A 13,168-nucleotide genomic window follows, 5' to 3' on the forward strand; every position below is an offset into this window, starting at 1 on the left:
CATTTTTAAATGACTCTGTCGATACATTTTGTCCCAATTGAAAGGGCTGTTGTGAAGTTTTTGACCTCTTTGTGATGTTGAGTCGTCTATGTGTGGATCTCCTGCAGAAATCCGATACGATATTACTTTAACCCTTTAACTGCCGGACCAAGAAAAAAGCTATGGAAAAATTATTTTTTTGCATTTTCTTATCAAATGGGCCACAAATAAGCACAAACACATTTTTTTTTTTTGACTGACCACAAAGTTTTGTTTTTATGAGCCTCTACCAAATGGTCGAGCTGGCCTTCTATGGTAAAAGTAATCATCATATACAGTACAGTATTTGTATACATCAAACTCAAATAAAACAAAAACTCAAATACATTTGTTTATTTTATGGAAAATTAGCAATATATACAACCAGATATATTCATAAAAGATAATAAATTATAATTGTAAAAAAAAAAAAAATGGAAAAAAGGAATGTAAAGTGTTTTTCATGATAAAAAATATACTTGCTCATCTTACTGTATATGCTGAATTGGCCTAACAGGAAACCACAGGCCTAACAGCACATGTCCATATCCTGTGTTGGCCTCATCTGTGTGCAATTTTGGGCCGAATGCCATGCATGAAAGGTGCTATATAAATGATTATCACTCTTTCACTCTGAGACTCATAAGGCAGTACTAGATTTAGTAATATTACCGTGAATCTAGCCATTTATTTGCCATATTTTATTGGAAAACATCTCTGAAACACTGAAAAAGTCATATTGCTAGCTTACCATAAAAGGCCAATTCAACCGGTTGGTTGAGCATATTTTCAAAAAAATAATTACACCCTTGTTAAAACTTTTTTTGTGCATCAAGTTATCTAATTATGTTCAGTCAGTGCCCTGCCACTAAAATATGTCAAAAAGGATATGGTTACCTTTCAAAAGTTGACCAAAAAGAGTGATTTCTTCAGCAGTGATTTTTAGCATTGCCAACTTTCTCAGTTGAAGCTAGCTGAAGGGCATTCTGTTTGAACCACAGTGACATCTAGAGGTTGTTTTGTGCATAACATGTCAACCAAAGGGTAGAGCTGGCTGAATCAGATGGAGTTCAACTTTTTTTTTTTTTCTTTCAACAAGATATCAAGACGCAAAATGTGCTCTACCAAATGGTGGTGCTGGCAGTTAAAGGGTTCGGTCAGATCAAGTCTGAAATTTGACTTGCATCACAGAAGCTCCATGTTTAACATCAATATAGACAAATATCAAGACACAATCACTCTGCAGCTGAGGAGTTAAATCTGATGAGATGTAGATAACATCAATTGGGTGATATTTATTTGTGTATCCCACATAAGCTTTATACATATACTGTATAGATATATATATATATATATATATATATATATATATATATATATATATATATATATATATATATATATATATAATGTACATCATCATATACCAATCTTCTCTAAAGTATAGTAATGCTGTACTGTAGATACCCATGATGAAAACATGAGCGATCTTATATGTTAAATTGTTACATTTCAATTTTATTATGTCGATGTTGGAAAATGTAAAGTCTATATTCGTAGAGTTTGTCTTATTTGCTTTAAAATGACAAATTAATTTCTTTTTTTTTATTGCATGAGTGCATTTTGTATTCTCTTTTGTTTGGTTCTAGCACAGGGTGATTATTCAAACTTTATTTTGAACTACAATGTTGGTCAAACGATTACGAGAACGAAGATTTCAGAAATAAAAGGATTATTTTTGCTGCATTCAACCTGTCACACATCACTATCACATTGACCTGCAGTTGTGTTTTCGTCCTAACAGGAGGGATTGTAAACGTGATGCCGCTGCTCTACTCACGAATATCTCACAACAGAACTCAGGTAAATCTCCTTCTCCTCTTAGTGTAGTAAATACATACTTTGAATTCAGTGCTTGCTATTTAATTTAAACATGAGTTCTTTGCAGCACATTTGGTCAGCATGCTGGTTGGCTCCGTCTCAGCTGTCTGCTGCTCAGAGTTTGGTTTGGGTCAGAGGGGCTGCTGGTTAGGGCTCAGCTCTCTCTTATTCACATGCTCCAGTTTTTATTTGACAGGCCTAATATCTCTGAATAATGCATTTGAAAGCATAGATTTCTTTATACTTATAATTTTGTATCTGATAATCGTAATAAAAACAGGAACAACGTATCTATTGTTGACAAATGTTTTTAAAATTCATGTTTTTTTTGTGTTGGATGAAGAAATTCTAGAATGTTTTAGGTAAAAGTTAAGAATTGGACTCATGCATATTTTGATGATTATCAGTAAACATTGTGAATAAAAAAATGTTTGGGCTAATTTTGATATTGCCCTATACCTGTTCTATAATATGCACTTAAAATACAAACATTTAAGCAAGCACTTTCCTAAATAACAAGAAAAACAAGGTGACACAATTGCCGATTGCTGAATAACACAATGTAAAAAAGAAATGGAAATAATAGATTATCCCCAACATGATATTCTTTTGAGGGTATTGTCTTTAGAGATGTACATTTTATTTTGCCTAAAATATAGAAAGACAAGGTGAAAATCCAAAAGTGTGTCACCGTCACTGACATGCCTGCTTGATGTTGCTCACTGTGTTTTATTTTTGTCCAGATCATGTGGTTTCGGAGGGCAGTGCTAGGAGGTCTGACAACCTGCACCGTGCTCAACATCCTCTGGTAAGCATGATATGCATCCTTGCTCCTTAACACCTTAATAATAATTTACCCCTAGACAATGCATTGTTATGGGCTTATACACATTTTCACATGTCGTTATCCTTTATTTTCATCCAAAAAAATAAGCCATGTTCTATGGAAATTGCAGGTTTAAAAAAAGCTCCCCTCTGACTCTGCATGTACAATGGCACAGACTTTCTCCCCAGGGGAGCGTCTGGTGCATTGTCTCCCAGAAGGAGCACCACAGGACACTGGGCTATTCTCTGTAAATAACTGCAGAGGGTTATGGGTTATCGAGGCAGGATATTCAGAGTGGCTTTGTTTTAGGAACAGTAATCATTATGTTTCAGACATCACAGGGAGGTTTGTAAAGAGTTGCAGTCCTTGCAAGGAAAACATTCACACTTTTGGCAATTGTTTGGTTTAATTTATTGAGTCTATAAGCAATGAGAATCTTGTGCAATGAGATCTTACAATCTAATTCACATTACTCTTTGTTAGCAGATTTAGACTGATACCTTTTGTCTCCTGCAGCAGAAAGGTGAATATTCTCAGGAGTTCAAGTTTAGCCATTCATCACGGCGTTATTTATTATAGGCACACATCTCAAGAGACTTGAGGACAGAGAGACATGGAGTCATGCAGTATACATGTCTCTGTATGTTATATCTCAACACTCTTTGACTAATCTAGTGCACTTTTGCATTGCCTTATTTTGATATGGGACAGCAGTTTAGACTGCAATTGTTAGCTTAACCAGCTTTATCAACCTTAATTTTTCTTTCAAAAAGTAACCATTTATATTATTAAAGGTGACATGTCATGCTTTTCCGGTTATTACCCGTCTCCTTGTGTGTTATGAAGGTTTTTCTGCATGTAAACGGTGTGCAGAGTCAAAACCCTCAAAGTAAACCCTGTAGCGAGTAAAACTCTAAAACAGAAAATACCTCCCCAAAACGCCTCGTTGGTGAAACGTCATCATGACGTCATCATCCATTTGATTCTTCCAGGTACGTGCTTACGAAAGCACGTACCCGGAACTAAATGGGCCAATCCGTGGAGCCGTTACGTTACGTCCGCGGAGCCGTTACGTTAAGCCCCTGCTGATTGGTCCAAATTGACCAATCCACACACACACTCAGTGCAGGCAGCCCTGCTGATTTCTGCTCCGTGCTGCAGGCTGATAAAAGACAGTTGGGATAATAATAATAATAATAATAATAATAATAATAATAATAATAATAATAATAATAATAATACATGGGACTTCTATAGCGCTTTTCATGAAACTCAAAGACGCTTTGAAAGAGAATTAAGAAAAGACAACAAAAAAAAGACAAAGACATACAAAAAGTGATAAACAAAACAGAAAATAGGGGGGGAGGGGGGTGGTCAGTGGTTGAATGCAGTGTTGAACAGGTGGGTTTTGAGTGATGTTTTGAATGCTGTGAGGGAGGAAGAATCTGATGGATTGGGGTAGTGAGTTCCAGAGGGTGGGTGCAGTAACAGAGAAGGCTCTGTCGCCCCAAGACTTGAGGTTGGTCCGGGTGGGGAGGGACAGGAGGTTGGCAGTGGCAGAACGGAGGGAGCGAGTGGGAGTGTGTCTGTGGAGGAGGTCAGTCAGGTAGGATGGGGCCAGGTTATAGAGGGCTTTGTACGTCATCAGGAGGATCTTGTACTGAATTCTCTGGGGGATGGGGAGCCAGTGGAGCTTGATGAGGACGGGTGTAATGTGTTCACGGATTCGGGTGTGGGTGAGTAGACGGGCGGCGGAGTTCTGGATATATTGAAGTTTGTTGAGGATTTTTGCAGGTGAACCATAGAGGAGGCTGTTGCAATAGTCCAGACGGGAGGTGATGAAGGCTTGGATGAGGGTTTCGGCAGCAGTGGGAGAGAGGGATGGACGTAGACGGGCGATGTTTTTGAGGTGGAAGAAGATTGTCTTTGTGATCTTTTTGATGTATCTGTTGTAGGAGAGGGTTTGGTCAAATATGATGCCTAGGTTCCGGATGTGAGGGGAGGTTTGAACTGGGAAGCCGTCTATGTTGAGGGTGAAGTTATGGATAGGTGTGGTGAGCTTCTTTGGTCCAATGATTATTATTTCAGATTTATCGCAGTTGAGTTTCAGGAAGTGAAGTTGGAGCCAGGATTTTATTTCAGTGATGCAGTTTGCAGGATGGAGTGGGTAGCAGTGGAGATGGAATTGGTGGAGATGAGAAGCTGGATGTCGTCGGCAAAGCAGTGGAATTGAAGTCCATGACGGCGGATTATGTGACCAAGGGGAAGCAGGTAGAGGATGAAGAGGAGGGGGCCGAGAACTGAGCCTTGAGGGACACCTTGGGGGAGAGGAGCGGTGGGGGATTTGCAGTTATTGATGTAGATGAACTGGTTTCTGTCAGAGAGGTATGAAGTGAACCAAGAGAGGGCAGTGCCGGTGATGTTGAAGTTGGTTTCAAGACGGGTGAGGAGGATGGAGTGATTGATGCTGTCGAAGGCAGCGCTGAGGTCAAGGAGGATGAGGATGTTGAGGTTACCAGCATCGGAGGAGAGGAGAAGGTCATTTGTAATTTTGAGGAGCGCGGTTTCGTTACTGTGGTTTGAGCGGAATCCGGATTGAAAAGTTTCATAGAAGTTATTAGCAGAGAGATGATGCTTAAGTTGTGACGCTACAGCGCGTTCCAGAACTTTTGACAGAAAGGGTAGGTTCGAGATTGGTCTGAAGTTATTAGGGTTGTCAGGGTTTAGTCCGGGTTTTTTCAGAACAGCGGTGATAGCAGCTATTTTGAGGGACGGTGGGACGGTGTCAGAAGACAGGGAGGAGTTGATTGCTGTAGTGATGAGTGAAGAGAGAGTAGGAAGGCAGGCCTTAACAAAGCTGGAGGGGATGGGGTCCAGGGTGCTGGTGGCAGTTTTCATTCCTGGGATCGCGCGAAATTCTCTCTGCAGACCCATTATATAGGCCTACGTCTGTTTCCGGTTATTTTTATTTTGAAATTCAGTTCCTGACGGGCACCAAAAAAGCCAGAGATTATGGAATTAAACAAATAAATAAAAACAAGGATAATTGTTTGTTTTATTGGTGAGTAAATAACAGTTTGTTATTTAGAAAATAATAACAAATTAGAAGGAATTTTTTTTTTTTTTTTAAATACAGATTTCAGTATTCCGAGGCTCTGAGCCCCATTTCTTTTCCTCACAGACGACAAAAAAAGTCAGACATTATACGATTTAAAATAAAAACAATAATCGTGGCTTGATATTGAGTAAGAACATGTTTTTATAAACCCCACAGCTTCCGGTGTTCCAAGACCCGAACGGACAAAAAGACATGCTGCGGGCACGAAACATAGGCTACTACCAATAGAAATACATTGCTTTTAAAATCTTTCTGTGTGACACGAAAAAAAGGGGAAAATCGTGTTGGTGAACACGAATCAATAGGTTAAATGTCGTGACTATAACACGAAATGCCGTGAGACTGACCATTCTGATGTGATACGTGCTTCCAAATATTTGGAATTCACTCAGATCTTTACAAAAAGCATGTTGATTATGTTTTTATAATTTATTTCACGACCGGAAGGGTACACATGTCCATACTGTAACTTTAACCATAAGTTATTAAATAATTACCATAATTTAAATTATGAAAGCCACCAATTTGACAATGTCCATCAAGGTAGGTAGATAGTGAATGTTAGCTACGAACAAGCTAGTTCATGTCTGCGATCTAATAGTTGGCTATACAGATAGTGATTGTGAAGTAGATAGCTAATGTTCACTAGCTAGCTTGTTTCAAGGTTCAAGGCTTTTATTGGTCATGCGTACATAGCTACAGTTTAGTTATGACGATGAAAAAACGATGTTTGTTAGATTGCTAACATTAGCTAGCGAACTAGCACACTGACAGGATAATGAATACATCCCTCTTGGTTGACTTGTTTTTATACATTTTAACACTTTAGACCTTTGTCTACCCTTCCGGAAGTGAGAGTTATTATTAACTGAGGACATCTGCTTCAATGTGGAGTACAAAAGAGCGGTGTGCTTTGGTACTTTTTGTAGTTCTTTATAGCAGAGCCATCTACACCAAAAAATAAGACAGTAAAAAATAGGCAATTTTCATGTCATCCTGTCAGCCACTACAGAGGATAGATGTGGTATAAAACCATTTTATTGCTGCAGTTTATGCTGCTGTAACGCTAGGGCTTTACCTGAAGAACTAGCACTATGCATTAGTACTGGAAGTGGGAATAGCTGATGTGAAACTGTTTGGTGGAATTTAAGGCTGAAAGCTGACAAAAACGGGAGTTTGGGTTTAAAATGTAGACTATAATTCAAAAACAATTAAATTCAGTTACTCTGCTTTTATAAGCTGATAAGTGATGGGTCATGATTTACATGCACATCACTGCAGAAGCCTTTGAAAAAAGCTCCTGGAACCATCAGCAGAGGTTTGAGGAGAGCGAGTAACAACATCAGCCAACTGCCATAACCATCAACACAAGAGTCCATGTGCAGAGGGCAAAACAGACATCTACAATCTCTTGAAAGCTTTTTTTGTTTACATTAGAAGAGCAGAGCGTATGACAGGAGCATTTGAGGAGAACAATAAAACATATGTCCTGCCGTTAACATAGAAACAAGCCTCAGGGGTGTGGAGTTTTGAATCAGATTGCATTTCTTTGCAATGGTATTCAAATCTCTCTCTCTTCAGTAAAGATGCTAAGCAATACCAAACAGCAGCCATATTAACATAACGAATGTGTCTACAGTGGGCTGCCAAAATTAGGCTGATATTCTTTCTTTTTTTGTGAGGGAATGTTTTTGGATATAAATTAGTTTGAATGTTCCTGGAGAATTCATTTACATTTCATAAACTGTCTGCATCTACCGTTTTAGTGTTGATGATTTAATCATTTGTTGATGTGCGTGTTTGTTTCTACAGTAGTGAGCAAACAGCTAGTTTCATGAAGGCGATAAAGAGAATAATAAGCAAACTTTAACTTCACTCCACATTTCATTTACTAATGATTTGTTGTCTCCTTGTATTGGAGAAGTCTGAAAGAGTAACTCAGGTTGGCAGGCAGGCTTACAAAACATGCTGTCAAGGGAAACAAATTGTTTTCGAGAATGATAAAAAATGTTTTTCTTATTGAGTAATTTTTTCAGAATTTAGTTTATTTTCGGAAAATGTAGACAATTTGAACAACTAAGTTTGAAAATGTGGTGATTTTGTTTTATTTTTAGAAGTTTGTACCATTTAGTCCTAACAGTCCAGTGCCTGGTTTCTTTTCGTGCCAAAGCCCCTTTGCTGCAATTCTCTCACCCTTTCTGTCTTACAAAGGCAAATAGGCCAATAAATCATCTTAAAAAATCCTAAAATATAAAATGGCAAGCGCGAGAAGGAATATATCATTGCACCGCTGCACCAGATACACAACGATGACAAATTTCACTGAGCTAGACCCAACAATTGTCTGCATCTGACCTTTGCTGTACTTTACTGATCAGCTTCTGGCAAAACAACTTGCAGCAGCTCCACACAATAAGTCTCTCTCCTCTGGGATACTTCTCCGAGATTTATGAGCTTCAGGCTGCTCTTTTTTTCCTTTTGTGTCCAACCTACGCACCGGATTCTGAAAGCAGTGTTCCGTGGCGAGGCCATGCTCCAGAATGGCAGGTTTTTTCACAGGGGAGCCCCATTTATCGATTCATGATAACAATTCAGAGTTATTTCAGTGCCCGGTAAACAGCCTTTACTTTCTCTCACCACATATACTGAGCCCTTAGGTCAACACATGCACTGCAAAAAAAACAAATTACACTTTTACTTTTAGTTGAATCGATGCATGGTTAGATGAGCCTTCACCTAAGTGCTCTGTTTTAGATGGATTTCACACTCTAACAAGGTTTTATGAGTGTGACTTTTCATCCATGTGGGTGGATTGTGGTGTTCAATAAATGGTGGGTAGTCAGCCAGTGTACGTCAGCCTTTACTAAGTATGCTTCTACTGCTCTCAGCCAGATCATCTTATGATGAGGTTTTGAGATGTTTGTCCTTTTGGAACCAAAGTGAGATTACTTTACTCAGACTGAGAGAAGTCTTTATAACAGCAAAAGTTTAGACTCCTTGAAATCCCTTCATTCTAATGGTACTGATAAGTGGCTTTTGACCATTGTGGCATATTGAATGTAGTCAGTGATTTTGCAACAGTTCAAATTTGATGACATTTGACAAGGGAATAAGTGTTGAACAATGTCTGACGGTTCTAAACCTCTACAAAAAGTGGGTAAAGAAAAAAGGTATCAGTTTGCCGTGTCATACCAATTATATCCAACCCTATTCTAAAAAAAGAGTAGTACCGGTAGTTGGTTTCAACCTAAAAAAAGTAGTTCTATGTTCACCAAGCTTTGAATACATTTTGAAAACGGTGACCTTATTGCATTTCATTGTTCTATACTGTCTGGTGTTACTGAGTTCAGAAGTGGTGGAATATCTGAAGAAATATTATCCTGGTAGCCTTAATGGTATCAATCAGTGTTTAGCTGATGTCCCTCACTGTCCCAGGAACCTCACATAGAGGCAATGTGTTGAGGTGCAGACCAGTAACCTGTTTCTGCTGCCAAAGCCTTGGAAAGAGAAACAACTCGAGTAGTTTTATTCAAACACATCCTGGTGTCAAGGACCAAGCAGTGAGGCAACAAGGACAAAGGAGTTTCTTTTTATTTATCCAAAAATATAAATAGAACTAAGGCTCTTATGGAAAATAAAATAACTATAGATATAACAGCAACTTAACATGTGTTAACCGACCAAAACAACCTCTCACTATGATAGATAACATACTGTATATAGTGGCTTGCGGAAACAAATAGCAAACAAAGGGGTAACATGTAAGATGATCACATTCAAAAAACACTGATGAAACCCAAATCGCCCCCTTAATATGAAAGCACATGGTTTGGCCCATTTGACTAACCTTAACCCTTCAAGTATTAAAGAGTTCTCAGCCCTCAGCACGCCTTTGGCTCCTGCAGGGTTAAAACCTTGTAAAGTAAATAAAACAGTTCACCCTTTAAATCAAGTATTTGGTGTACATTTTTGTGCTGATTGACTGTAACTGAAATAAGCTATCATCGTGTGAGCACAGTTTGAGTTGGATTTGTTGTGCTTGTTGTCTATTTCCTTAAGTTTTAAACACATGACCTGAGGGATTCTGTGTTGTTCTGTGTCTGAACACATCCCAACGTATTGCTCACTATGCACCTGCTTTTCAGATTCACCTTTGTATTTTCCCCTCATTTCGTAGACATGAATGAGAAATGGGTAAATTGTAGCCTCACACCTTGAGGAAAGTAACAAGGGAAGTGTTTATGAATAAGACCTATTGCTGTCTTTCTGCCAGACATCTTTTCACTATTGCTCAATTCTCGGAGACTACCAGGAGTCTAGAACATTGTTTATAACCTATTAGCTCAAATCTATGATGAAAGAACTGAACATTTATGTAAAGCCTTGGAATTTACATGATTTGTTCTTCAAAAGGTGTGATGTTGGCAAGGTTACAGTAAGTTGACTGAAACCACCACGGCTTACACTGCATGGACGCATTTCCTCTCTCCAGCCGTAACTTTCCCTCATCCTCTCCCTCTCTTATCACACTACTTCTTCTTTTTGGGGTCCTGTTCCTGCTTGACGTCCTGGTAAGCAATTTCCTCGGCCTCCATTTTTTAGACCATAATTTTGATTGATAATTATCGCCGGGGACATAATTCTGTTGAGCCGCCCGGCAGAGTGAAAGACTAGTAGAATGAAATAGAAATGGTGTGTTGTTGGGTGCATTCGAGCGTAGCCACAACAAATGAATGGATAAATCTCTCAGAGCTGCACTGCCGATTCAAAGAGACCAACAGCCGGTGCCGCAGAGATGAGAAAATGTACTTGTCCATGACTTGCTTTCTCTTTCTCCCTGCAGCCTAACTTTATGGCCTTTGCTTTCAAACAAAGAACTTGTGATTCATTCTCAGGTTCCCAGATCCGCCGCTTTTGTTTTTAGAATACCTATCTGCGCCCCCAAGGATTATTGGGCTTAAAATGTGGCTAAGGAGTTGAGAATATCGTTTTGCATGTGGCTCAATGTGACTCCATATGATTTTGCTGTTTATTATTTACTCAAAGAGGTCCTAATATGCTTTTTGGGGTTTTTCCATACTGTAGGTCATTGTGCATGTAAATGGCCAGTCGCAAATCCCTGTGTTAGAGGTAAGCTTATAGTTGCTTGTGTACACATCTAGCTGACATCCTTGTCTTTGTGCTCTCTAAACATTATTTGTATCCTACTTTTTCATCTAAAGAAGGTCTTGTCGAAATAAGAGCATCATCCATCACCACATGTTGTAGATGTTATGGGAGGGCATGTGGTTACATTGGCTCCATTGGCTCATGGTATCTCCACAGAACAGCCATTAATACTACAGCCATTCATGCTACAGTTATACGTGCCTTTTGTAATGGGATTTGACATCACACTGTAATTCTAAAACATGCTCTTATCAAATCATTAGTTTAATATAATACCAGAAAACAAGGTATTCTGTGTTGTACAGTCCTTATGTCTGTCCTTTAAACCAAGAAAGTAACTAATAGCCATTAAAGCCCTTCTGTATGCTCAGCTTTATTGTAAACCTTACATATCCAAAGACCATATTGGTTTGTAGCTCAGTCACATTCTTAAAAAGTGTTGAGAATGTATTCAACGTATGTATTTTTTTATCTGTTGCGATAAAAATATGCTGATTTGTAAAAAGTTGGTTATGGAAGGACATTTATTTCTTTAAATTTGTTGGATTTCCTTGACAATGGGGTGACATGAATACATATATATGTGCTAAAATTAATGTTGTTATTCATTTTATTACAAATCTGCCTGTGTGTTCAGGTGCTGGGCAGTGCTGGAAATTGTGCCTCAGACGTCGACACCAGAGAGGCGGCTGGCAGCTGGGACCTCTCCAGACCCAGGCACCCCTCTGCTGTACTCCAACATCTCTCTGGAAGAGTGAGTCATTTCTTCTCCTGTTTTGTGCCTTTCATTAGATCCAACCATCATTTAGTCACAGACCTACTTCTGTAGCCTGTTAGTTATTGCTGCTGAACATATTATCTGTCAGGCACGTCATATTTTACTCTTGATTAAATTATGTTTCCGCAGACAGATGAACCAGGGTTTATCACTTGTGGCCTGTCTGAAATTATTTGGGTCTATAAAATCAGATTTGACTAGAGCATGGTGGCCCTCTCTGTGATCTTTGATATACGTAATAGATAGATTGATTAAATCCAAAGGGAAATTATTAATGTTCTTGTTAGAATACATTGATATTTATACGAACATTCGTCTAGTCTTTCCTTCAAGCAAATAACTGCTTTATCCATCTCCATCTCTGCATAATAGTTTTTTTGGGTAGTCTGTTTGGATGACATTTGTACTTACTGTAATGAACCCCGGCACAGTACTGATTGAAAGCCAAGATGTTACTGTAAATGTTGCAGTAAAGGCCATTGCTATTACCTGATCAAATGAACCAAAATAAAGCAGTAAATGCTGCAGAGGTCACTCTGTGGCTGATGAGAACGAGCCCTTACATGATGTTGGGACCAAGCCAAGGCATTGGTATTAGGTTGTGCAGCTTTGAAGGAATGAGGGTTTTTCTCTATTATTTACTTTCAGTCTTCAGCATTACAATTGTTGGTATTGTCTGTCACAAAGTTCCAGGTTGACATCGTTGAAAATCCTTCTTTGAAACTCATTGCAGACTGCTTCAGTTTCATTGAAGATGAGAGTTTATTCTTGACCTTGCAAAACAACTGCACACATAATGTGCATTTAGCATATTATACATGAACCGAGGTAGATACAAGTTTATGACCTAGTATACACCAAAAGTGAAAACAAATAACTGGATTCTACTGATGTAAACTAGAGATATACATTGGTTTATGCTTGGTAGTTTATTGAGCTCAAAATAAATTATCAACGATTTACAGATGTCTCTTTTCCAATGTTAGTCAATGGGAAAAAGTCTGACGGACACAGAGGTTAGGGGTTTCACAGGGCTTGGGATAAACCCCTATAGATAAACTTTTGTCTAGTTTTCAATGGCGTCCTAAGGCAATTTATAGTTTAACACCAAAATGAATAACAAGAAACCAAATAAAGACATTAAAGTGGAAAATATGAATACAAAACAATAATTCAGCTGACACACTACAACTAAGACAATAATTTAACAACATCAGAAGGAAGGGAACATTGATGTAAGCGGTTGACCAACCACAACAGAGCCGGTCAGCTAACCAATCAGAGCAGACTGGGCTCTGGTTTCAGACAGAGGGTGAAAAGAGGTGCAGCAGCACAGACAGTATGAGATGAATAAAGACCTTTTTGAACATTAAAGCAT

The 13,168-nt window shown here is 38.7% G+C and overlaps 1 protein-coding gene across 1 annotated transcript in view; it reads left to right on the plus strand.

Moving 5' to 3' along the window:
- Nucleotides 1-13,168, plus strand: part of LOC307019312 (uncharacterized protein) — a gene marked incomplete at its 3' end in the record, with an annotated part of 98,865 nt that overhangs the window by 68,685 nt on the left and 17,012 nt on the right. The window contains exons 10-12 of the mRNA XM_079650104.1: nucleotides 1,823-1,881; nucleotides 2,643-2,707; nucleotides 11,650-11,766. Of these exons, the coding sequence (XP_079506230.1) occupies nucleotides 1,823-1,881; nucleotides 2,643-2,707; nucleotides 11,650-11,766 (241 nt within the window). The remainder of the gene's footprint in view (nucleotides 1-1,822; nucleotides 1,882-2,642; nucleotides 2,708-11,649; nucleotides 11,767-13,168) is intronic.

Source organism: Notothenia rossii, assembly GCF_949606895.1.
Source record: "Notothenia rossii genome assembly, chromosome: 1".
In the NCBI taxonomy this organism is placed as follows: domain Eukaryota; kingdom Metazoa; phylum Chordata; class Actinopteri; order Perciformes; family Nototheniidae; genus Notothenia; species Notothenia rossii.